The sequence below is a fragment of the Rhopalosiphum padi genome, chromosome 2, assembly GCF_020882245.1.
Source record: "Rhopalosiphum padi isolate XX-2018 chromosome 2, ASM2088224v1, whole genome shotgun sequence".
NCBI lineage: Eukaryota > Metazoa > Arthropoda > Insecta > Hemiptera > Aphididae > Rhopalosiphum > Rhopalosiphum padi.
Window position 1 is genome coordinate 23,401,920 of NC_083598.1, and position 28,000 is coordinate 23,429,919.

Below are 28,000 nucleotides of genomic sequence, written 5' to 3' on the forward strand. Positions count from 1 at the left end.
ACTAGTAGGTACCAGTAATATAATACCAATTATTATAACAATAAACTTTTATTTAAAAAATACATAATGATCAAATATCGTAACAAACCAAACTTATTGTATAGTTGACGTACAAAAAAGAATCACAGTTTTTACCCTAATAAATGTTAAAGTCTTTGGTTTTATTTTTTAGTTTTGTATGATACAAATCACTAAGTCAATTAGGAAAACAACAATTTGATCATACATAGTATTACTAAAAACATAAATGTAAATCCCTTTCAAACCAATACTTAATGTACAATAGTTTTAAAACAGTTTATAATCTCTTCGCTCCATTTACAATGCTGTCGTGTAACTCTTGGGTGAGTGGAACAAACTTCCTTCCTTCATTAAAATATAAAGGATCTTCAGCAACTTTGGTTAGATCAAATCCATCGTTTTGAACATCATTTTTTTTCATCTTGAACGTACCTGTACATATTTATAAAACAGTATGGTTAAAATTACTAAAAGACTATATGAAAAATAAACTAACCAGTTAGCGACACAGGTGTCTTAACAATTCGCAAAAATAGTGGTCTTGCATAGGCTGGTAATGATTTGTTAATTCCAGCAGATAATTTATCCAAATCTAAGTCACTAGATTCATCTACAATGGCGACCATTCCAGCTTTTCCTTCTGTATGTGGTATCTATATAAAATTGATAGAATAATTTAAATACAAATATAAAGTGTTATTTAATTTTGTAAATTACTTCTACTCCATAAACGATGCAATCTTTTAATTTAACTATATTACTAATAGCAGCCTCCACTTCTGATGTAGAAACATTTTCACCTTTCCACCTATCAAATATAATTTAATCAATTAAATAATACTTAGAATTTTAAACTATTGAAAAAAAAAATCTGTTAGTGACATATTTTTTAACTGGTAGTCCTATCAATCGGTAAATACCATTAAATTTACCTGAAAGTATCTCCTGTGCGGTCTTTAAAGTAAAAAAAATTATGTTCATCCCGAATTAGCACATCACCTATATTTTAAAATATATCATTAAAATTTTGATAATTTTTTTAAATAAAATGTATACTAAAAAATTACCAGAATTGAATACTTTGTCTCCTTTACTAAAAACATCTTTGATGATTTTTTTCTCAGAAGCTGACTTCTCTACATAACCACTAAAGGAATTCTCAGTTGTTTTTCTTATTTTTCCAACCAATAATCCAGGCTCTCCTATATAGTTAAATAAATTGTATTAAAAGATAGCTTTAATGCTTACGTGTAGGTATTATAAGAAATATATTGAAAATCTTTCTCATGCCTCTTATGAAGTACATTTACTTATTTAAAATTTTCAACTAAACAAAAATCTTACCAACTTTACATTTAATACAAAGATTATTTTCTCCTCGAATAGGTTCATTAGTATCTGGGTCAACACGTATCAATGTGACAGGATAGAATGGTTCCCCGATAAATGGGATAAATCCTACAGCACCAACTTTATTTGTAGTGTTTACTAAAAAACAACAAATATTATATACTTAACTTATAATATCTTAATGTTAGAAACATTTATTAATTGGGAAGGATCTTTTATTTAGCAATCTATTATCAAAAATATTTTTACCGTACAAATTAACTTAAATTATTGAATTGATATTAAAAAATAAAAATAAAGCTATTATAGAAATTGGAGGAAAAGGGGCTCACTTCATGTAGGTATATCAAATTTTTAGATTATAATAACGCATTTAAAAACAATAAATTATTGGATTTTAAAATCAATACTTACTGAAAATAACTTGTTTGAATTTAATTAATATTTCTTGTAATTTCTGCTCATACTTGGGGAAAATGTATGTAGGTACCTATTATTAGTATAATAGTATCTATTGATATTTTTAATATATACTATATAGATAATATATAAAGCTATTAGCATAATTTGGAGCACTTTGTTTCTTAGTCTATTTCTTGGCCCAAAAATATTGTTTAAAAACAGATTAAAAGAAGAAAAACCATTATAAAATCAAGTAATTCATAACAGCTCAGAATCTTAAAATTATAAAAGTAATAATCCCTGAACCTTGTTTTCAGTTTAAAAACGTGAAGTCAAATTTTAAGAATGTATCTTAAATTATCACTATTAAAATAATTAATATTGTATTTACTCATATTAGCATTTCCTTCTGTGGCTCCATAGAATTCTGCTACTTTCTTTATATTAAACCGTGTAACAAAATCTTCCCATATCTGAGGTCGAAGACCATTTCCCAAAATCAATCTGACCTGATGATTTTTGTCGGCCTCAGATGGGGGTGAAGCCAAACAATAACGACACATTTCACCAATATATTGTGCAACCTTTAAAATAATATTGAATTAGAATATAAGTATACTTGGATAATAATATTTATGGTCAAATATTAAAATTATAATATATTAAAAGTGTGGTTTGGTGATACAATAAAAGGTGATTAATTGAAGTGTACACACACTACACACATTATTACTTCATTGAATTTCAACTTTAATTCACATTTCATTTTACATAAATTGATGATACTCAAAAGGAAAAATGTTTAAATAGTATATTATGGTTGTGTTGCAATGGCGGGAAGTCAGCTATTTCAGTGGCAGTTGACGTTTGCAGTACAAGACTGAAATTGCCTTCCCGCGTGCACGAGCCACTGCCAGTTGCCACACAATATTTTTGTCACGCCTCCGGAAATATTAATCCATAATTAACTATTCTAGCCGTTGTTGATATGTAGATTCTTTAAACAGTTTTATAGAACAGTACAGGAGTAACCCACATACCAGATTATAGTATTTTATTTACCTAGGTCCTATGCTATTATGTATAGACAAAATTAATCGATACGCGATACTTACGTGTACCTGTCTACCTGGCTACTTATGTACCTATGCATGTAGTATGTTATAATACCATACATATCTAGGCAGGTACCTAATATTAATTTGATTTTGTCAATAACTCTTTTCTTACCGCATCGTAGTGGATGAATTTTAGTTTTTAGTGTTTTTACTATACGTTGCACTAATCATTTTACATTTATAAAATATTCATGAAAATACGATGAAATACACAAGGCCGTTACTGAAAAATAAATTCGAGGGGGGGTCCAATATTTTTTTTTACTATAGACTGGAATTTTATAGTCAATACCTAAACTATAATATTCATCAATAAAATGTTTCTACTTTTAAAAATTTCGGGCGATGGGGATCTGAACCACTGGACCCTACCCCAGTAACGGCCTTGAAGTACATTAAGTAGAGTGTTGAAAATAAAATGTTGGTTATTTACTAGTTAGTTGTCAAAATTAAATTGATAATAAGACTAATTTATTCGAATAGCAGCTCGAGATTTTGTGCGTTGTATCAGTTATTTTTTGGGATTATACCTGAAATGTGACCTGATTGATAGTTAGGTACTTATAATTTTAAAATGTGTCCATAGGTATATAAAATATTATTGTTGTATATTTAATAATAACGATAGTAAACACTTATTGTTATATTATAATTTATAATATTAATGTTTTATTGTTTATAACTTTAAGAAAATGTCTATCATATTATATTTTTCTTGATTGTTTAATAACTGCAGTTATATGGAGTGCAATTACAAATTAACAAAGTATAAATTTTATAAAAAGAATTTTAAATAAAAGCTGTAAAACAACATTTTTAACCAACCTGTCAGTGGTGTATTGACATAATTTCAGATTTAATCAAGTGTTGAAAAATGATTAATTTACTATACATATGTATAATGTATAAATAAATATGTATTTATAAATTAAAATTCTTCTATTTGTATTATTTATGTCATAAATAAAATTTAAAACCACCCGGCCACCTAAAAAACGTCCCAGTTGTATATGCAACCATACTGGTGATAAATTGGCCCATACTGAAAATAATTCCTATATACGCCACTGCTACCTGTAGTATAGCTATATAATAATAATGCTACTGACAGTCATAAGTAAAAGGCAAAAATCCTTATAGTAAATTCCTTTAATATTTATTTTATATTTTTTATGTTTAGATAGTACTCCTAAAAACATGGACCTACACGAGTAGGTACCTAAGTAAGTGTAATAAAAAATAACAGCAATTCATCAGAATTTAGAATACTTATTTGATCCATTTACTGAAAATAGTTAATTAATACTTGTAAAATCATATATACGTATATACAATATACATTTAAAGCTTTACTCAGAATCTAAAATATTTTATGTCGTTATAAAAAAGTAGGTAAACAATTAATGCAATTAGGGCAATAAATAATATTTTTGAGTGCTTAGAAATGACAACAAATTATGTAAAAGTTAGTTAAAAAAAAAAGTTCGAAATAATGAGTGTAGACACTTCAATAAATTACCTTGTACATGTTTCTGTACTTACTGTACATTCATATTTTAAGCAATCAGTCCAATAGTTAGATGCTGAAAACTTGGACCTTATAACGCACGTTGAACCTCCTAAAAGGACAGAACTAACACCCAAGATACCGCCAGCAGTGTGATACAATGGCAACGGAGTATACACAACGTCATGTTCAGATATTCCAGCTATGTGTTTAGCACCCATCGCCATGTAGATAGCTCTGATAAAGTTGAGTAAAAATTAGATATTCTTCATAAGTAATAATAGTAATGTATATAATAATATTTAAATAAATAAAAGGTCGTTCATATAATATTAAACTTTAATTTGTTTTTGGGAAGGTACCTTGATTGGGTCATAATAGCAGCCTTTGGCATACCCGTCGTTCCTGATGTATAAATATATAGCATTTGATCTTTTGAACTACCTTCAGAAATATCTTTTTCAGGGGCACTTTTTGATATTTCCTTTAATACGTAGTCGAGATTAATAGCTTTACTTATTGGCGTGTTAATCAATGCAGTGTCGTCAATGTAATTTTTTATGTATACATTTGAATTAGTGAACAGATCATTCAATTTATCATCTGTAGTTGTATTAATAATTTCTGCTAATGCTATAAAAAAAATAATAAATAATTATATTTATATATGATTATAAAGCTCACAAATCCTGAAATAGGTACCTAATAATATAGTAATACCTAACGAATAGCCAATATCCATTAGGTAAAATAATAAGACTATTTTATTTATATATGTGTTGTTCAATAAACTAAAACTGAGCTCTTCATTCTACTGTTTTTTACAAATAGCTAGGTCTGAATTATGTTTAATCATTTTAATACATATTATTATTAGGACAAACCAATGGGGGGAGGGGGTCATGAGGGGCACCCCCTTCTTCACTCGGCAATATTTGATTTTCAGTCGGCAGAATGAAAATTATTTTCGTCTGAATTAAACTAAATTGCTTTAAAACGAGAAGAGGAAAATTAAATAAACTGTTAAAATCTTAATATTATTTAAACTCAATATTTCCGTAACGGGTTATGGAGAGCTTGAAACGGAGCCGCAAAAACATAGCGAAACTCCGAGATTCGGCACAATATAACAACCTAAATGTCACGGCGGAAAGAGGACCAAGGTTATGCATTTTGGAGCACTCATTTGAAGCTAGTAAAAGGAATAACAAAAATATATAGGTACCATCAATGTGACAATGTAACAATGTCTATTGTCTATCATAATCGATAAGCTTCATATTTTATTCGATTCTGTTTTACTGGGACTTAAAAAGTACCACGAGTTATAAATTTTAATTTTTCCCCTGGCCCCTGGTCATTTCAACCATGTTTTTGTTACAACTATTTATACCTTGTCGATTATAATATAATCGAGGCTATATAAACTTATAAACCCTGTTTACCTACAAGTTTATTTATATTTTATAAATAATAATTAGTAGGCTTGACTTTTTATTAAGCTTGTATCATTTAAATATTTACCCATTTATTTTTAAGAGTATTATTTATTATTGACAATATTAATTTTTATAAGTGGGCTAATAGGCATTATTCATTCAAAACTTGATGTTATTATTACCTATATATTATTATTATGGAAAATATATTTTATTATATTAATGATTTATTAGTATTATTAATTTACAACAGTAAATATTTTAGACGTAACCACTTTCGTTATAGAAATACCAACAGTCAATCATTAGCTCTGTTTTAAATAATAACAACATTTGATTTTATAGTTTCAATTATGTTTATGAAAAATTCATTGTATAAACTCAAAACACTCACAGAAAAGTCGGAAGCAAATAGAAATTGAATATAATTGATGCAATGCAAGTAATTATTATAGAAATAAATACCTAAATACTTTTGCGTGTATTAAAAAATAAATTGAGGCACTTATTATAATATTTTTTTTTCATTTTATGATAATTTAATAATGAGTAATTAGTGATGAATTAAAATAACTAACTGTTCTATATGTTAGTTGACTTTATTTTATTCTAATATGAATTAAAAATAGGTAATAAATTAGATATTTTTAGTATTTTTTACTTAGTTACTAGTTTAAATGAAACTAAAAATTGAAACCTAAGGTAATAAAGAAATTAAAAATGTATAGTACTTATATAAATATAACTAAAGATAATTTAATAGTTATCAACAATTTAGAATTTCTAATTTTAGTCGGCAATTTTGAAAACTATTCCCCCCACGATTTTTTTCTGAGATTGTCCCTGATTATTGTTCAAACAGAAAATGAGAAAACAAAAATCGTACCTATTCACACCTAAACTATACTGAAAAATTCCTTAACTATTAACGTAAATATCCAATTATAAAGACTGTTATTTATCATCTTCTAGATATCACACGTAGTTAGTTATAAGTTATAACTCTAAGCTCTAACTATAATATCGTAACTATTTAAATATAATTAATATAAATCACCAAGTTGGTATATATTATGTCTTTACATAATACATTATAACTGTGGTGGAATGTCGACAGACGTCTTTAACTACTCTACGTAGTACATCTTGACTTTTGACGACTATGCTTCTGATTTTTTAATTTTTCTTAAATTTTTTTATAAGTTATTATAACTATAACTTATAGAAAGAAGATCTCTCTCTAGTCTCTACCACTGAACAGTGAACGCTATACTGTATACAGTTGTTGTTCAGTCATTCAGTGCTTTCTACATCGTGATTATTACTATTTTTTCTTATCAAAAATTAAATATAAATGATAATAAATTGCCGCCATTCTTATACTGATATCATGTATTCATAATTTACATGTGGTTTGATAATAGTATAGTACTGAGAACAACTGACTGACACTCTGGCCATAATGTTAACATTGTTGACTTGCTGATCGTACTGTGCATGTAGTTTAATTCATATTTCATAGGGAACGATTAAGTATTAATCATTAACTAAACCAAGAATAGTGTTGAAAATATTCATTCAATTTAATATTATTTGTTTAGTTGCAAGTAAGAATTGTCATTGTATACTAAATACCTATTTACATTGAAAATTTGAGTTTAATAATAATATTTAATTTATAATTTAAATTTCTACATATCTCAATATACAGACAAATATTTTTATATTTTTTAATTTCTTATTCTTGTGTTTTATTGCTTACCATTACAAAATATAGAAGATTATGACAATATCTACTTACCATCAATTTGTTCCTTGCCGATTATGACTGCTGAACAATTTGATACTTTTATGGAATGTGCCAATGCATCAGCACGTAGATTATTATTAATTAAAGCTACTATAACACCAATTTTAGACAAACCAAGCCAAATGCATACATATTCTGGACAACTTTCCATGTATAAAGCAACAATATCACCTCGTTTAAGTCCTTGCTCTTTGAAATAATTGGCAATTTGGTTGCTAAGCTGTTCTACCTAAAAACAATTGTAAGTATCAAAACTATAATATTATCTTTAGTTTATTGAATGTGTTACTTATATATATATATATTTGTTAATAACTCTAAATTATAAAAGTATAAAAAATATTATATATTTTGGATAAGTGTATACCTATAATCTGAAAATCTTTTAATATAGGTATTTGTGACTTGCTGTTAACAGAATTATAAAAATCCTTTATTCTTTTTATGTTTTAAAAAAAGTACTGTACTTACTATACCAGTAATTATCTTAATTATTTACTAATCTGTTTAGATTCAATTTAATAATTAATGTTAGTAGATAGGTATTTAGTAATTTTTAAAGGTGAAAAATTAACTTGTAAGTAAACATACCTAAGCTTTACCAAGAGTAATTTTAATATTTTAAAGAAGTGTTAATCATTCGATATAGTAATAAGTTCACTTATGTAATCTAAAGTATTGAATACAAAAATACAAGCATGTATACAGGGGTTTTTAGGAATTCTCTCTCATCAAAAATTTTAGGATTTCATGTAAAAGTATAAAATATATTTAATATTGATAATTGTAGACTTTTTTTGTGTATAATATGTACATTTGTACATACCTGCAAAAATATCATTGGTTTATCTTATAATTGATGATATAAAACCTAATTTTTGGGAAATATTAGTCATTAAAATAATCAATTATTCTTAATTAATTAATATTTTAATTTTTTTTTTAAAAAAAGGACAGTGTATTATATTTAAATAGGTAAGCAAATCAAAGTAATTAAAATTATAACAATATGTGCAAGTGATAATTTATATTCATTTCTTTAAATTAACTAGGATATTAATTTTATTATTCACAATCAATATAAATATTAAAAATTATGTCTAAACTACTGTTATGAACCCTATGATATTTATAATATAAATCAAATGTTATAAATTTAACCATTAAAGTATAGTTACATGTCTCTTTTTGAAAAAATCGAAAATCAATGTTCCACAGATAAGGAAGTGAGTCGACAAGTATACTAAATCATGTTATGAGACCTCTTGTGCAGTAGAGTCACCACTACCACCATGGTCACCACTTTTTATGTTTAGATCATATAAAAGGGAGTTCGACAGACGATTAGGGATATTTGAGGTGTTCAAAGGCAAATTGTAACATCACTCACAGTCTTAGATATCAGTATTTTAGAGTTGGGTCTCAACACCGCTCATCGTCTTATGTCTTACATATTGTATTTTTGTATTCTAAGTTAACTTTAATTAATGGTTTTTTTATACTTAATACATCACATTTTTATTCCTGTATTGATGCACGAATCGACAAGTTTGAACATAACTCTACTTATATCAAATGATTCATATTAGTTATTAGTTTTTGTAGATTGGATTTAATATTTAATTAGGTATTTTAAATTAGTCTTGGTTATACTACTAAATTAATGAAAATATTACATTTCACAATTCAACCAATTAGCTTTAATTTTGGTATTTAATAGATTTAATATTTAGATCCATTACATATTATGCAAATAGTAGGAAGTACACTGTACACATATTATGTATTATATTGTATATTATAGCGATTGTTATTTATTATAAATTATAAACTTTGATTTCTTGTAGTCAAAGTAATATTTACTTCAATATATCTCCACGACGAACTTTCATGTTTAAATGCTATTTTATTAGGATGTTTTTCAACATTTCTTTTAAAAATTTTAGCATAAGTGTCGCATCCCAGTAAATTCCATATTCTTATTTTGATAAAATATGTTGAATAGTCTTTGATTAATCTGAAAAAATAAAACATATTTTTATTTATATCTTCTATAATATTATCCCCTAATTCAAAGCTTCTCAATCAGAGTGCTTCAAACTTGAATTGGGAGTGCTGTATTTCAAGTATAAAGCAATCATATATATTACATATTTTTCATAATTTTCATAATTTAATAAAATGATTTTATGAAAGATATAGCATGCATGCTAAATTAATTAACTTGTTTATAAAATATAATGTGTATGTGTGTAAAATGGTTATGCCTTACTAAAGAAAACCAAAGTTATAAATACAAACATAATTATTGGATATACTATTATATGATGCCTCTGGATTTTTAGAAAATACCTTAGGGTGCAATGAGTCAAAAAAGTTTAGAAACCTCTGCCTTGATGCATAATTTATTAGTTCATTACCAATTAAAATTAAAAACTTTCATGTCTAGTTCTATCTTGTCACTAAACGAGACATTACATTTTTAATAACCTATCTAAATACATTTTTATAAGGTGTTATTAATTTTGAATATATTACTCAGATTAAATTCTTATTAACTATTTAACAATAGACACTTATAATATCTTCATAACTAGAATGAATTATGCTAAAAATTAATTTAAGTGACTATTTGGTCAAAATATATTAAACTAATGGTTACTACTTATTACTGTTATTAGTACCTAATATTAATTAGATAGGTATAATTGTACTTTCTATTTATATGCTAATTTCTTAATCATTAATTTACATTATTTATTTGTGTAAGTAAGGATGTATAGTTAACTAAAATTTAAAATAAATATTGTTCATATCATATAAATAAACATTATAAGATATATTAAAATATAAAATGTAAAAAATATGTCAATATGTAAATAAAAGTAGGTACATAATTGATTAGACATTTTACTTTCCTAGAAATTCTTTTATGAATCTTGATATTTAAATTTTAAAGTACCTACCTATTTATTTAAAGTTAAATAAATAAACCATTGTATAAATAAACTGTGAAACTATTACTTTTTTTTTTACCGAGAAAACCAACTTAATTCATATTTTTGTATTTTTATGAAAATAATTGTTGAAGTAGAGCAATTAACCTTTTGGTTTTACAATGGCATGTTTGTATTTATGAAGATGTTTTATTTTATAGTTCTTCTATTTATCTATCAAGTTTGAATTTTTTTTTTAGTTAGTACTTTGGATAAATTTTTGAAGTCACTTTTCAAAATTTCTTATTAGTTTCCATTTCCAAAGCATAAAGAAAAATGTACGATAAATTATAAATTGTAATAACTACATTTAAATATAGGTATTAGATTTAGGTACATGATTACTTAAAAGGTAATATAGTCAACTAAATTCAGTTTTTAATCATTTTTGTATATGACAATTGACCATGGCATTAAAGTATTTAAATAATTATGATAATTAACATTTAAAATACATTAACGACTAACTGTACTGATCTGGAGTTAAATATAAAAACCACCTATTTAAATGTATCTATTTAGATACTGTTAAATTTTTTTTTCAAAATTATTGAGAATTTTACATTGACAGTTTTATTTAGAATCATTCTATTATCAGGAATTGGCGGATTAATTAGACTTAAAATTTAAAAGTTATAAAGGCTTTTAAATAGGATGGACTTTTAAACTGCTGCTATGTTTCTTTAATCAAACGTAAAGGATCATCCATTCATCCTTGATATTTAGCGTAAAACAATTATTTTGACTTTCGCACTAGTTCTATTGTAATTATCGTACAATATGTATTAAAAGTAATGCATTTTCAAGGTGTTAATTAATAATCAAAGTTACAACTGTTTTTAGATGTCTAGAAATTATAATACAACTTAAATAGTTCACTTTGACGAAACCAATTATATTAATTATTAATATATAAACGTAATAAATTATACTAATTATCAAGGCTGTGAATTTAATGTATTTGCATATTTTATTTGCTACACTGTATAATAAAATGGATTCAGCCAAAATTTGTTTTGACTTATTTATAGTTCAAATACCAAATCTTATTTTTGCGTATTTCATGGATTGGGGCATATAAATGCATGTTATAATGATTTTTTTTTGTATAAATGCTTTTTTTGTGTTATTCTATTTTTAGTCAGGTATTTAACGTGTATTATTGACTATATTGTACCGTTGAAGTCGAGATTAAATTAATTTACTGATATCAATTCGTGCATAAGGGATGACAAAAATAGTTAGACAATCGTTTTTAGTTTGTTGCGGTCCATCCATTGACCAACGTGCATCATCGTACCTGTGTTCGAGTATTATTCTTATTCGCGTTGATTTCTTTGTTTAATTGTAAAATTAATAAAACAATTATAATAAAAAAATAAGAATAAAAGTTAAATTTTTTAAAGTTTTTTTTACATATTTTTGAAAAATGAGAGCATATTTTTAAGTATATTTTGTTAGTTTTTAGTACATATTTAATAGTTTTTAAGTGCATTAAATTCACAGCCTTGCAGTAGTTATAGTATACCTAGAGGTATAGTGTACACTGTACCAATAAAAAGTATCATATTGAAGTAAAATAAAGAATTTGACATTAGTTTTTTTACATACATTATTGATAAACAATCAAATCACTCTGTATAATTTACAGGCCACAGCCGTATGAATATCGTCCTTGATTGTTAAATAGACACATAACAAAATAAGGTAACTACTCTAATAATTGAACGGTCCCTATAACGTGGTGTATCATGTTTAAATAAATATATTAGGTAATAGAATACTTGCTAGAGTATAAAAATATATTATTATTTTGATACTTTAATATTATTAGGTATCTTATTATATAACTAAAAATTGATAATTTTAATTTTTAAAAATAGTACTTATGATCTAGGTACATAACGTTAAAATTAAACATTTTTGCTGATGTTTATTTATGATTATAAAAAAATTCATTAAATAAGATAAATGATTAAATTTAATTATAGAATTTATCAACAGTTCAAAAAAGTTCAGACATTTTGGTAATGAATTTATTGAAGTCCAAATGTCTAGGAATTTATAAATAATTTGATTAGTACAATAAAAATAATTTATTAATATATATACATCGCCAAGCAATGCATATTTTTTAGTCTTCGCATATTTTTCGTGACAAACTTAAAATTCCTGAAATACTATTCAACATTTAAATCAAATAATATAATATAGTTAAAAAACTAAAAAACAAAACCAAACGTAATCGAAAGGATATCTAAAAAAAAATCGATTATCGATTACTCATTTAAACTTAATATTTTTATTCATAGATTAAGATATAGTTATAAAGATATTAAAAATAGGTATGAAATATATACATTTCACGCTCAAAATAGAATCTATAATATAAGATTTGTTGTATCGCACCTTAACTGATTTAAATACCTATGCTCGTGTGTATTGTGTATATCTATGTACTGGAAAATCCATTTAACATAACACGTAAGATATTCATTATTTCAAAAACTTTACCATTTTTGAAAATATGTTTTACATAATTTTAAGGTCGTTAAAAACAAAGTTTTTCTTAAAAAATATGTTTTTACTATTTTTATTGTTATCATTAAAAAATAAAATAAATTAAGACAATATGCATTTTAAATTCTTTATTCCATAGCAAAATATTTTTTGGAATACTTCGATGAATAAAAAAATAAATAATAAAATAAATTTAATTTTGGATGAATAGATGTAGATATGAGATGTGTATTTAAAGTTTTGATGAATGAAGTGGTACCGAGGCACCCCGTAAAATCTTAGTACACTACTCTGCTCATAAAAATTTTAAATACTTAAAACTAATAACGACTCATCCTAAATTTGAATTTTGTAGATCAAAATATTCCGAGTAATATTATATTTAGGAATATTAAATTAAAAATGTAAATTGTACATCAAAAGAATTGAACTTAAGACATGATAACGATTAAAAATTAATTGTAATAGAAATAATTGCAAAATCGTTAATGTTTTCTAAAAATATAAAAATAATTAATGTCTAACGTTAAATGAATCACCCTATATAAAAATATCGTATTATCGTAAAATATCTAATATCTTTTTGTTATTATTTTCTTTTTTTTTAAACGGGAAAAATCAGTTAATTTGTCTTATTTTATCGAATATTTTTGATAATTATTTTTATAACTACATATTTAAAAATATCGATGAAACTTTTAAATAAAAAAAATTCATACATAAGTGCCATATGAAATTATTTAAACTTATTGAATCAATATAATATATTATATTATATACGTAATTGAAGAATGAATAATAACTTCAACACATATGCAAATATATCCAATATAGTAATACTTTTAGACCATAATATACGGAATTCTAAAAATAATTTCTTTATAAAGAAAATTATGATAATAATTTATTTAAGTAGGAATCTATACAATATACTATAAAGTAAATAAATAAATATATATAAAGAGAGTAAAAGATAGTAAATTGCGTTTAAAATGTATTGAAATATTCTAATTATAATCTCAAGTAGAATATATTAATGTTTACTTATACTATGATAAGGTTATTAATTTAGAGCAAGGACTTTCATGCACTAAAAAATCAAAAAATATGCATTTAAAATTATATACTTATTCATCAAAAAATTTAAAATATGCGGTTAAATATGCCCCAAAAATAATTAAAACACTAAAATTTATAGTTCTAAAAAAATTTTTTTCCTTAAATATTTAATTTAAATAATTTTATATTATCTCTCTAAAAGGTTTAACTAGATTTGATTTACTTATTTTATTATACTAAATTGATTTGGAATCTTATTTTAATTTTAGACCTCTTATAATCAAAAATTTGTCCTTTAAACCCAAAAATTTCAAAATATGCAAAAATATGCACTAAAACTTTGAGTAATTGGTCACAGACGTTGTAAAATGTATTGTGTACTTAGTACTTACTCTGCATACGAAAGTTAACCAGAAAAAATATGCGAATGCTTGAAAGTCATCTCTATTTATTATTAACTTAAAACTTAATAGTCATGAATAAAAAGTTCAAAATTACCAAAAATAATGAGATTTGAGTACAGTCATGTGTATATATATATATTATTTAGTCACAAATTTAACTTTTCTTATTTAGTACTTTCATAATAATTATTCAGGGAACAATAATTGTGTTTGTGAATTTAAAACTCATTAAAAGAATAAAGACAAATTAAGTCTAATGTTTTTTCGACTTCAAACTATAGTATCCATATTCTATAATTAGTTAATTGGTTTTATCCCATTTATCATATTTTTGAGAATATTACAAAACAAATTGCATTTCTTCCTTTATCTATATATTTTTTATAAACAATTGATATTATGTAAGATTTATTTTATATCTCATCTACCTATTCATATTTCTTATTAACTGTTACAAAACCTATTTAAAAAAATTTTAGTTAACAAAACTTTCTCTTTATGTTCCCACTTAATGATATAGATTATATTGTATGTATACGTCTTAATATAAACTAAATATGATTAAGTTTTTATTGTATTGTTTTCTAATTATAAATAATTTAGATAAATATTTTGAAGATGAAGGTCGTGTGTTTAAGACAACAAAACGTAGTCTATATGTAGGTACAATAGTTTTAAAAAATGGTCACTAATTCAAAATGTCTATGTCTATATGCATAAATGTATAATAGTATATGTATGCAAGAGTTTTTTGAAAGATTAACGTAGGTAACTAGTGATTTTGATTTCTAATCAATTACATTTCAAGGCTATTGCTCAATGGAAGGTTTTTTAATACAATTCAAATAATATTATGTATTTTCATTTATTTGTGAATTAAATATTGTTTCGTATTTTTAACCATTTTCTTGCGTATAAATTTAAAAAAAATGGTTAAATACAATAAGGGATGATAGTAGAAAATACATTGAATTAATTATATAATATTTATTTACAAACTACAACTACGGTTTGTGAATTGTAGAAGGTAGGTGAAACGGTACGTGCTGTTAAACAACTATATAAAATAATGAATAATGATTCCAAGTGAAAGTGATCAAATGAAGGTAGTTGTTATGTAGCATACCATAACATTATCACGTGAATTTTTTGTGTGAAATGTAGGTACCTTTAAAATATTATTTTAATTTTACTTGTTATTTAGAAAAATATAAAACAATGATGGTTATAACACTTATAGCTTATAACTCATGGTAAATAGTAATATTATTGTAATAGTTATCTTATAAAATAACATTTACTTTTTAAAATATATAATGAATATACTATTATTTTATTGTAACCATCGTTATTGAGACTATTGAAGTGTACCATGACGTCATAATAATAATAGTTAGCCTTGACATTACAACATAGTTGAAAATTAGAATATTATATTGTTATATGTTATTTTTAATTTTTTTATACTCATAGTAATAGTTTAAATTAATATAAAAACAACATCTGTGGGATCTCGTATTACATTTTCAAGCTTTTTGACTAATTCTTAAAATTTGATCAACACTTAAAATAATATATAAAATACGGAAAAATAGCTTAAAATTAATCTTAATAGGTATTTAGAAAATGATTATTTAAGTAATAGTAGAATAATTCAAGTTTCTACGATTTAAATTCTCTAAATAACACAAATTTGATTTGGTTGAAAACAAGTTTTGCGTTTTGGTTTTACTTTTGATACCTTCCCCCTTCCCAAAGTATCAATTCGATCTAATTTGGTACCAAAAACCTCCCAAAAAATTTTACTGCTCCAAGAAGTGATAACAGACTCAATATTCAATACAATCATCACTTCACTCAAAATCTCTAGTAAATAAACCAATATGGTAATTTACATTCTTTAAAATTAAAAATAATGAATAAATTTGGTGTAAGTTTATAAAACACTAGATGTCATGATAGGGGGGCACTACTCCAGCTTAACTAATTGGATTGGATTATATTAATATGTATATAATGTATACCTATATTTTTAACTGTTTAAGAGGTTGCATGACATCCTAAAATTTCGTTTTAAGTGACGAGAAGGGTTATCCGGGAATTTAATAGAGAAAGATTAGATATTAGTGGATTAGGATGATCTATATTCTATAGTATTAAATTATTATATTATATTATTATTTATTTACGTTTTATTATGTATTGAAACAAGTATAGATAGTCTAGATTCAATAATCTAGAGCAGATATATAAAACTTAAAGTATTACTTGGTTCAAAACATCATCAATACCAAACATTTTGTGGGCAGCAAAAAAAAATTCTTAATATTTCTTAAATAATTGAATTTATTTTAAACAATTAAATATTTTGACATTGTTTCAATGTGGCTAGGGCCTCATAAAAATAAATCGCAGGCCGCGTATTTGACATGCTGATCTAGAGAATAGTGATTTTAAGGTCATTGTATAGTTCTTACGTAGTTACATATCATGGCGTTCTTATCAATACAAATATGTTAATTTAATTGAAAGATTGAAACAAATTTAGATACAAGGCTTTAGAATAATACCTAAAAGTTAAATATAGCTTAAACTATCCTTAGAAATATATGTTAATCCATTAGTCTCCTTTGCTCAGAATCTACTTCTTACCATAAATATTGCTGTGCAGTTAGTTCAAACTTAATACTTTACCTTGACGAGGCACCTTCTATTTACATCATATATCTATTTACTAAAAACATACTATTCAATAAACGAAGCGAGTTTTCCTGTTTACTAATTTATCCTTAAGATACGTATATAAAAGAAAGGTTTAAGTTACCTAAGAACTTCGAAAGATTATTGAATATACGTCGTATGAAATTGTTCTGTATTATAAATCGAGTTTGGTTAACATTACAGTAAACAAATATAGTAATCCTAGAAATTTAGCTTTGGATCGAGTATAAAATGTTGAGTGTTTTTGTTTTATTTTTTCTTATTGTTGATGGTTAAGAACATAAACTAAGTATATTATATTATTCTAATTTTACATATATTACTAATACATCTCATAAATTAATTTTAAGGAACCATTAATATATTTTAATAGTCTTAAATAAGTACTGTTATTCGAACCCCACCACAAAATTGTATTTCGATAGAAATTAATTTTTTAATTACTTTTAAATGTACCACAAATAATATATCACCAATATAATGTAAATGAAGCCATGATGCAGAGGAATACCAATTTATTTAGTCCAGGTTTTTTGGTTTTACATTTTTTTTAGTAAAACTGCCTTGTTCGTTCTTCTTTGCACGGATTTTATTTTAAAATTGGTACAATAATATGATTATCATAATATTTAACTACATATTAGTTTATTCAACAAAAAATACTAGAAACATTATTGTGCCTTCCCTCTGATTTCGTCATTGCCGCATTGATCTATCATATCATTATTTATTTATTTCGTAAAAATATTGTAAATAACCTTTACATTTTTGACCTGTATAATATTTTTATGACCTTAAAATTATAGGTCTTTACAATTTATACAAATTAACCGAAAACTTGTTATGATAATTTCAGACAAAACATTATAAATATATTATTATTTATTACAATAACATGAAAATATTTCATCCTACAAGGAATTTTTTTAAGCGTTTATTTTATTTATTAATTAGTTATAAATTATAATTGATGGTTCACACATAAACAAGTTTTGAAATTAGATCAATATGATACATATGGGATTTTTGTATTGTCGTATTTATTTATTAAATAACAAAATTTAAAGTTAATTGAATAATCGTTAAACATTTTATATTAATTTTAAACACATTAAATATTTAATAGTTTCTAACTTTTAACAAATAATTGATGCATTTTGTTATCTTTTGCTATTTTTCTTTCCAGTACATGTGTTATTAACTTGTATATAATTGTTAGAAAATATTCCACTTGTTTATTATAATATATTATATTACTGTGAGTCATAGATTTTATCATATATAAATTTATAATATTGTTTATTCATTAAATATGTTTATACGTAATTGGTATTGAAATGTGATAATATATTATAATAAGTTTACGTTATTTCTGTATCATTCATTGTGTAACTATATTTATACTTTATTTTAACACTGATATTTTCTCATCTGAAATTGGCCACTTTTGAATATTTTTGAAACCGATTTTTTTTTATTTATAGCTTAAATACATATTCAATGATTGATAATTCTATACATACAACTATAAAAGTTATCCAACTTAAAATTATAAACGTATTTAAAAATGGACGAATATTTGATACAGCCCGAGACATTTAGATGTTTAGTAAATTCTGTATTTTTTTTGTTTACTTACATTGCGTCCCTTGGAAGTGTTTGCCAAACTCTGACCAAGAAATTCCAATAATTGATTATTAACCATAATGCACTCAAAACTGGAACTATACAAAGTATACAATAATTTAGGATGATTAACATAACAGCTACAGCAATAAAAGCTGTGAGCATAACAAATGATACACTTTGTTGATTGTCTTTATTCATAATTAAGGATACTATAGCAAAAATGTAATTAAAAATAATTTTCCCGATTATTAACTCTACCCTCGCGTGCACACCGTGATAACTGTGCAACGACTAACCACTAGTTGGCAGTTGCCCGGTCCCGGTAAGTGACTGGCCAGCTGGCGGATGTACTAATGCTATACCACATACTGTATACTTATAATATATATTGTGTAATATAATTGTAACAGCGACATCTGGTGGCACGCATGCATATCAAATTCAAATATCAATTATAAAAAATATTTTTATATACTAACCTTTGAAGTCGTTTTAAATTAAATGCTAAACAGATATTATTTATTAAAATATATTTTATCCATTTTATCACTATACCCATAACAGTTATATTAATAATCATTTTTCCCTAATATTGAAATGTCTAATAAGTATTTTTTTAAATTTTTGAAAAAATGTATTATATGAAAATCAGAAAAATACAAAATTTGGATTTAACTATTTTGAGCACTAAAGTATAGGTATGTATAAAGCAAATTATAACATTATTTTTATATCAATAACAATATAGCTGATCTGTCTAAACATTCTGAATTCCGTGATTGGTCAAATCATTTGATAACGTAAATACATTAAATCGTAAAAAAAAGTACTTGGTAGTACATGACTCATTGTACTGTATTATAAATTATAATTAATATAAACATTACTCATTTCTGAAAATGTTATTTTTCAAAGCTATTTCTCTGCTTCAAAATCATATCGGTAATTTTAAGTGTATTTGTTACTATGGAACCAATAATATAGTTATAAAGTTAGGTACAAAGATTTTAAATTCTAAATTCTAATTGTTTGTTTTCGAACAACTGCCAGGTACTAGGAACGTTTTATACAGAGAGATTCTTTTATCATAAAACACTCATTATTTCAAAAAGTATTCATGTTTTTGAAAACATTTTTTTACATAGTTTTGGGTTGTTAAAAAAACAACGATTTTATTAAAAAAATTATATTTTTAAATATTTTTTATCCTTATACTTTTTTAAGTTTTAGATTCTGAACGGAGTTCATAGATGAATGTATTGATTCTACTGCAATGATGTGTGTTTTTTTTATTTTTGTGTGTCATCGCGTTTTGTAGTGGTAATAATTCTTTGATTTTTGACTTCAGCCCTTCTTTCAAAAGGAAAATGCATCTAGCTGGTACTTTGAGAGGGTCAAAAGTAAAAAATTTCCAGCAGTTTTCAAAAGCGTCAGGAAAAACCCTGAAAAAATAACGGAAAAAACGGGAATTTGTACGCATAATCACTATTCGACAAAATCGATTTTTTGATTTTGCTGTAACTCAAAAACGAATCATTGTAAATACTTGAAATTTTCACCAACTGTTTATATTAGCGTTATCTATTTACGATTACATTTTTAATATATTTAGAATTTTTTTAAACTATTTATAAACCATTGAAATTTTCGATTTTTCTAAATTTTTTTGAAATTCCGATAAAAAAAATTTGGCTTTCCAAAAAATCTTTAAAATTTAATACAAGGTCTATTATAAGTTGTACTTATCGTAGTAAAATAAATCAAAAATTGTTAGTCACAATTTTTGTTTATAAGCATTTTAAGTTCAAATGTTTACGAAATATATCAAAATTGTGAAAATTTGCAAGAAATTTTGAAGTTGAAAATTCATAACATTTTTGTGATTTATACTTAAGGTTAAAAAACCCAATACAAGATTATCCATAAGTTTTCCTTCAAGTAACTAAAAAAAAATTCCAGCGTCAATATAGAAAAATGTTATTGAGCGTATGAAATGAAAATTTTTTTCGAAATCAAGTAAAATAACGATTTATTACAATTTAAATATAGATAAAATTTAATAATATAATATAATATCCTACTAATTATCATTGACTGACAAATCATCTCCGTTCAGAATCGTTTTTCGTATGCAATGATACCTGTCATTGCATTCAAATTTAACACATCCATTATAGTGACCAGTACCCTACTCTCCATCTCTACTATACAGCAGAGCGATACCCACTTGCCCACTTTTTTATGTTGAAGAATTTCTATTTTCCCTTATTTAAATATGAAATTCTAAGGATTAGGTCAAAACTTAAAGGTATTGACGATTTAGAGTGAACCAAATTCAACTGTATAGGTAGGTGTTGTATTTGTATAATTAACAATATTCGTAATATTCCTTATATATACGAGTAGGTACATAAATACACAACACTAAACGGCGAAAGTCTTTTGATTGGTTTATTCCGAGATTGTTGGTAAACTCAAATTTTGTTGCCGTCGTTTCGGTGCCATCAATAACGTGTTATTTTAACTACCTATCTAAAATTCTAAACCCAATGAGATTTATGAATAGGTAAAATGTACTTACTACCTATTTAAATTTGTAATACAAACTACAAAGTATTTATGATTTATTTATATTATTTAAAACACAATTTACTTATATTTAAATCTATTAGGATGTTGTTTTGTTGAGATATGTTTGTTTTGTGTCATATACCTATACTATAATTATTCGCAAGCACCGCACTAGAATTTTTTACTTTTTTGAATGACAACATAGAGTTTTAATTTCATATTTTAAAGCAGAATAATTTTCTGAGTATTTTAATACATCAAATATGAATATGATAATGATAATATGATATTTAAAGTTTAGACAAGCTGAGTAGTAGACAAACATTTTGCCGGGTAACCCACTAACCCTGTGCCGCTCTATTCCGCGCATCTAAACTTTAAATACTTATAACACATACATAAACTACTCGTCCTAAATTCGATTTTTATGTATAAAAATATTCAGAAAATTATTCTGCTTTGGAATATGAAATTAAAACTATGTTGTCATTTAAAAAAGTAAAAAACTTAAAAAAATATAAGGATAAACATATTTAAAAATATAATTTTTTTAATAAAATCGTTGTTTTTTTAACAACTTGATGAAACTATGTGAAAAAATGTTTTCAAAAACATGAATACTTTTTGAAATAATGAGTGTTTTATGATAAAAGAATCACCCTATATATAGTTACATTCACACAGTTTTTTTTAGATTATATATAGTACCCATAAGTAGAAAAACTAAATTATTAGATACCAGCTATGCATTTTAACAGTTCCTATACGTATCAATATATTAAAGAAATATTTGCGAGCAATTAAGATATAATAAACTTTAAAAATTTGAAAAGATTTTTGGTGCTATAAATTAAGAAATCAACTATGGTATTTAAGAAAAATTGTGTATTTTTGAAATCATTTAAACCAATTTTCCTCAGTGAGGGTATTCGTACAAGTTTGTTGCGGTAGGTACAATGTTGTTCAGTTAACCTCTAGTATTTCACACGAAGTCAGCAAACATTTTATAATAGTTAAGTTACTTTTTCTATGTTATTAAGTTATTAAATCTGTTTAAACTTTGTATGTACAAACATTTTTCTTATTGCATACTCATTGCTTATTTACAAAACATAATTTCTTTAAAAATTATTGTTATATTTATGGCTATACAGAATATACACTATATAGGCTATCACTAGTGATTACAGATTATATACCTATCACATGACTCATATTTAATTAAACAAAAAAGTTATATAGTTAATAAATGAAACTTTGCACTTCATTGGAAATTTAGTATTCTGGCCAAGGTACAATATGTATTTATTTGTATTGATTATGCATTATATTTAATGATATGCGTGTAATATTTATATTCATTGTTACACAAACATAGGTTATTAAAGTTCACGATATGTTTTAATCTACATACTGTTAGCATTTTATTTAATGCAAATGGTATATGTGGTTTGGCTTTAAATTGTAGTTTTATCATAATATTTGAATAATAAGATATGAATATGTGTGTTCTAATAAATTAACCAAAAATTAAATATATATAATGTTAGTTTTGCAAATAGTATTTTGTTTATGGTAATTAAGATTTACATTCATCTGAATGATAATTTTGTTATAGCTAGGTACCTATATTTTAGGGATTTTTTTTTATTTATAACATTTTACTAGTATTGAAATGTTTATATTAATATTATTTGAATACAATCGTTTTAATTTAGAAGTGCCTACCTGAGAAAACGATTTATTAAAATCGTTACACGAACACTTCATCTGGTATTTGAATTATCTTTCTATCTATCACAAAATATATAAAAGAACTCTAATATTGGTAATTATTTGAAAAGTTATTTTTTCAAACGGTTTTGTATATATAATATTGAGATAATAATAGTATGTAAGTACCCAATAAAAGTATGAATTTTAATAATATAAATTATAATAATAATATTTAATAAAAATTATCATAATGCAACAGTAAAATATATTATATTGTAAGTATATGTACTGCTTTGAAAATTGTTTTTCATTGATTATTACTATAGGTATCAATTATTAATAAAACCTATATTTTCCTAGTCTTCGAATGTTAGAATAAACGATTTCATCTGTAGTTTGAAATTGATCGGTGCAATTATTGTACAACCTTTTTAACCTATATTTTAAACAATAAATGTATCGTTCTTATATCATTTATATGGTACAGAGGTTTCTAAATTATTCACTGAAGACACTATACATTTTTAAAAACGTTTGAATTTTGCCATTTTGGCGACCTACAACCTACAACGGCCACAAAATACTAATAAAGTAATAACCGTTTGTTTCATGTTAGTCTAGCGGTGTCGTAACGACATTTTATTATGTTACTGGTACACTCGTAATCGTCGCAAATAATAATCAATGATAAAAATTAATTCGAACATCAATATACAATAATATTACACAGATAATACTGTAAAATATACTCGTATATATAAAAAAAAATATATGCATATAGTCATAAGATATATATATATATATATATATATATATTATATTCTTTATTATAAAGAAATTTTTAAATATTTAAAACTGTTAACGTGAATACGTGATCTAACGTTTGGGAACCATTGATACAGCGTACTCATATACATTTGACATAACACAGCTATATATATTTTAATAAATAGATAATAGGTATTCTGAAGACTATAAATAATTTTTACATTTTTCTTGAATATATAATTATATATACCTAATGTATTGTATTCATGTTTATAGAAAAAGAAATGGAAAATCCAAAACATTCATCTTTTAAGCCGTTGGAAGTTATTTGGAACAGAAATACCAGTACTCATAACCCAAAATTATTACCAGAATTAAAAGGAATTAATATAGAAGATAGTGTTGAAAAAGTTAAAAAATCGGTTAAATCTCTGGATGTCAAAATTAACGAAAATAAAATAGAACATGTTCACAAACGTGTAAAAAGAAGTTTGTTCCAAGAAAATAAAAATGAAAAAGTGTACAAACATTCAAGTCCAAGAGAAAATAAGAAACCTTCTGAAACTTTTGATTATGCAAATAACTTAAGAAAAAGAACTTATAACATAAACAAAACATCTCAATTAAATTTACCTACTCAGTCCTCCCAAATTATATCAAATCGAAAGAGAATAATAAGAAATCAAGATTTTACAATTCATAAATCGAAAAAGTGTTTATTTCAAACAAAAAGTGAATTTTCGTCGTTACATACTGTTAATGATGCACCGGTCATCAAGTCATCGCATAATATGGATCAACAAAATTCACACACTAAAGGTTTTGATTATTCTAAATCTCCCGTGATTATGTCAAATCGACAACGGTACGTTAAGTACAGTAATTTGGATAAGACTAATATTTCTAGTTACGATAGTTATAAGTGTTTGTTACCAATTGTACAAGCACCAGAAAATTTAAATGAAAAATATAAAAATATAAATACGCAAATAAGTAGAATAAACTCTGTACATTCTGAAGATATTATTGAATCATCCGAAAAAATTACATCACCTATAAAGAAAAACGAAAAAAAAAATAAAAACTGGATTTATAATAAAAAAACTAACATCAAGAACTATACTAGTGGGAGTAAAGTATCAGAATATAAAACATTAGACTATGGAAAAAGTAAAATAAATTTACCAAAAAATGAAATTCAGAAAAGTACTGAAACAACATCAACCATTGTCAAAAATGAATTTTTCAAAAGTAAAATTAATTTTGATTCTATAGATATTATCAATACAGAAAATATTTTGGAGTATCCTGTAACTGAATTAAATATAAAAAGTTACTGCACAGAACATAAAAAATCAACAATTGTATCACAAGAACATCAAAATCGAAGACCAGCAGAATCGTGTATAATTAATGACGATAATCAAAGATATCATTCCAATACTTCTTTAGAACATTCACCTTTGAACACAAAAGAACTGGCCAAAAATACAGCTAAAGAATATTCAAAAATAATTATGCCTTATAGAGCAAAACTTTTTAATCAGAATAAAGACAATATTATATCGTTTGTACATTCTTCCGAAATAAACGTAATCCCTGCCACTCCTGAACATGAATCAATTAATTTGGAGAATTCCACAATCCAATACTCTCCTGAAACCATTTTAAGTCCATACGTTCCATTGATTGAAGTCGATCAATCGCCTACAACTCCGCATGAAAAGAATTGTCAGATACTCATTCAATCTGTCCAAACTCCACCTAATATTGATGGCACAACAGTACCAAATTTTTTTGAACCTATAGCTTCCCCAATACAGTCTTTTGTCAATGAACTGCCATTTAAAGTGTGTATTTCAAGTTATAGTACAAGTATAATAATATGGTTAATATAAACATATAATTTGCTTTTGTTTGTAGATTGACGCCGTAGAATCACCTAGAGCTATCCACGAAAATGATATTATTTTTTCACCCGAAATAAATAGAAGAAAATCAAAAAATAGCCCATCATCACCAAATCGTTTTGACTCTGCTAAAAAACGTAAAAAAATGTGGTAAGTTTCTTGATTTTTTTGAAAAATCATAAATAATTATTAAAATATTTAATATCTTTTACAGTAAGGATGGATTGAGAGGAAAATTTCGAGATCTTATTAACCGTAAAAAATCTGAAGCCCGTATTCGAGAATATGAGAAAAGCTTGTCTAAAAGTTATAAGCCAAATCAAGGTGAAACTGCATTATTAAATGTTATTGAAGCATGGATGGAATTTAGAATGATTGTCCTACTTTGTGACTACATGAAATCTGGTAAAAGAGTTAGAATAATAATTGTTATTAAATTAAATCAATAAATATTGTCACTGTAATATGTTACAGATAAGGAAGTTCAAAAAGTGTTAGTTATTCTAGACAATTGTTCTATAAATGTTGCCAAGAATAGTATAATACGTATATACTCTCCATGGTTGACAATTAAATCAGAAATTGCTGAATTATTGTTGTTTGTTGGCATCATTCACGCTGAAGTAATTGAATTCTCAGAATCCATCTCTAGGCCTCTCAAAGGAAATTTTACAGATGCCAATGGATTATTGACAACTGTATTTCAAAATAAAATGTTATGGAAATGCAATTGTTCTAAAGGTATAACATTACAATCATTTATTTTTGTTTATTAAGAACTAAATCATCTATATCTAATAAATCTTAAATCTAAACTATTCTAGTCTATGCTTAAGTAAAAAATATTTTATACTTAACTAATTAATCAAAAGAGGACCAAATTTAGAGAAGGGCTAAGTAAACTACAGTCCAAGGCCCCCCCCAGTTATGTAATTATTTAATATTAAGTACAAAAAATGCGTTTAATTTAAATATACACATATTACAAAAAAATATATAATATAGAATTAAAACTACTTGTATATAGTTTTGTGAGTAGATAGATGAAATATTAAATATTATTTAATAATCAAAAAATGTGATGACTTGTTTATAGTCTATTTGAAGCCCTACAATATTTTCTGCTCAAATGCCATCACATACAGGTGTTCAAATATATATAATTGTATTTAAATTATTAAATTTATAATTATATAATTGACAAAGCAATAACAATAAGTACTTATAGTAATGTAGTCTGTCTACTTATTCCAAATTTAAAACACCATTCAAGCAAACCAATATTTTTACTGTAAAACTATAATACTAATCAATAATTAACTAATAGATACTTTAACCACTAATCTATACTTATTGATGTTGAATTAGTATTATAATATAGAAATTAAATCACCATAATTTACTATTAACATGCAATGTATTTCATAATCAGAAAGAAAAATATTTTTATCCTGACTTCTGAATATTATTCTTCATAATTGCTAATTGTATACATAATATATAAAGATTACTTCATAGAAGATTACTAATGATATATTTTTTTAGACGCTGCTTGTCAATGCTTGGGAGAATTAAGTGTTTACAGTTATTTGCAGTACATGATCCCTCATTAAAATGTATTCATTACAATTTATAAAGTTACTTAAAATATTTTTATTACTCTTAGTTAATTTTACAATCAGATAATTTACTGATCTATATTTTTATGATACTGTTATTTGTATTTAAATTTAAATTTCATTATTATTGTTATATTTATTATATGAAATTAATTATAGAATATTTTATAAAAAACTGTTTTTACTTAGTGTTATAGATAATTAAATTTAAATTTATATATTTATATGTATTTTATTATCTTTCAATCTATGTATTGGTATTTTATTGTGAAAATAATATGTATTTTTATTAATATGTTATGAGAAATTTATAAAACGCAACACAATATACACTTAAAATTTATTTTTATCTATCTTTGTTGCCGTATTTATACTTGAATAAAAATTGTAATAAATATTAATAATATAATTTTTTAACTTAATTATCAAGAAACATTATA

At 24.7% G+C, this 28,000-nt stretch overlaps 2 protein-coding genes across 2 annotated transcripts; one reads left to right on the plus strand and one right to left on the minus strand.

Moving 5' to 3' along the window:
• Nucleotides 1-29: 29 nt before the first annotated feature.
• Nucleotides 30-19,336, minus strand: LOC132920264 (long-chain fatty acid transport protein 4-like). The gene is made up of 12 exons (XM_060982511.1): nt 18,987-19,336; nt 9,511-9,664; nt 7,639-7,876; nt 4,761-5,031; nt 4,434-4,635; nt 2,165-2,357; nt 1,366-1,509; nt 1,089-1,223; nt 954-1,020; nt 739-829; nt 518-674; nt 30-453 (listed from the first exon to the last, which is right to left on the minus strand). Exons 1-12 carry the CDS (start codon nt 19,172-19,174, stop codon nt 299-301), a joined length of 1,995 nt encoding a protein of 664 aa, XP_060838494.1. The 5' UTR covers nt 19,175-19,336; the 3' UTR covers nt 30-298.
• On the plus strand, nt 7,753-27,993 carry LOC132920263 (uncharacterized). The gene is made up of 6 exons (XM_060982510.1): nt 7,753-7,888; nt 24,308-25,881; nt 25,955-26,091; nt 26,156-26,346; nt 26,416-26,682; nt 27,487-27,993. Exons 2-6 carry the CDS (start codon nt 24,316-24,318, stop codon nt 27,552-27,554), a joined length of 2,229 nt encoding a protein of 742 aa, XP_060838493.1. The 5' UTR covers nt 7,753-7,888; nt 24,308-24,315; the 3' UTR covers nt 27,555-27,993.
• Nucleotides 27,994-28,000: the final 7 nt, after the last annotated feature.

What these genes read in the sequence shown, in the direction of transcription:
- LOC132920263 (XM_060982510.1), top strand. Translation starts at nt 24,316, where the DNA reads ATGGAAAATCCAAAACATTCATCTTTTAAGCCGTTGGAAGTTATTTGG. An exon ending in TCAATGAACTGCCATTTAAA is followed by an intron (nt 25,882 to 25,954) that starts GTGTGTATTTCA and finishes TTTTGTTTGTAG; the next exon opens with ATTGACGCCGTAGAATCACC. An exon ending in TTGTGACTACATGAAATCTG is followed by an intron (nt 26,347 to 26,415) that starts GTAAAAGAGTTA and finishes AATATGTTACAG; the next exon opens with ATAAGGAAGTTCAAAAAGTG.
- LOC132920264 (XM_060982511.1), bottom strand. Translation starts at nt 19,174, where the DNA reads ATGAATAAAGACAATCAACAAAGTGTATCATTTGTTATGCTCACAGCT. An exon ending in GCTATTATGACCCAATCAAG is followed by an intron (nt 4,636 to 4,760) that starts GTACCTTCCCAA and finishes CAACTTTATCAG; the next exon opens with AGCTATCTACATGGCGATGG. An exon ending in CGCACAGGAGATACTTTCAG is followed by an intron (nt 830 to 953) that starts GTAAATTTAATG and finishes TATATTTGATAG; the next exon opens with GTGGAAAGGTGAAAATGTTT.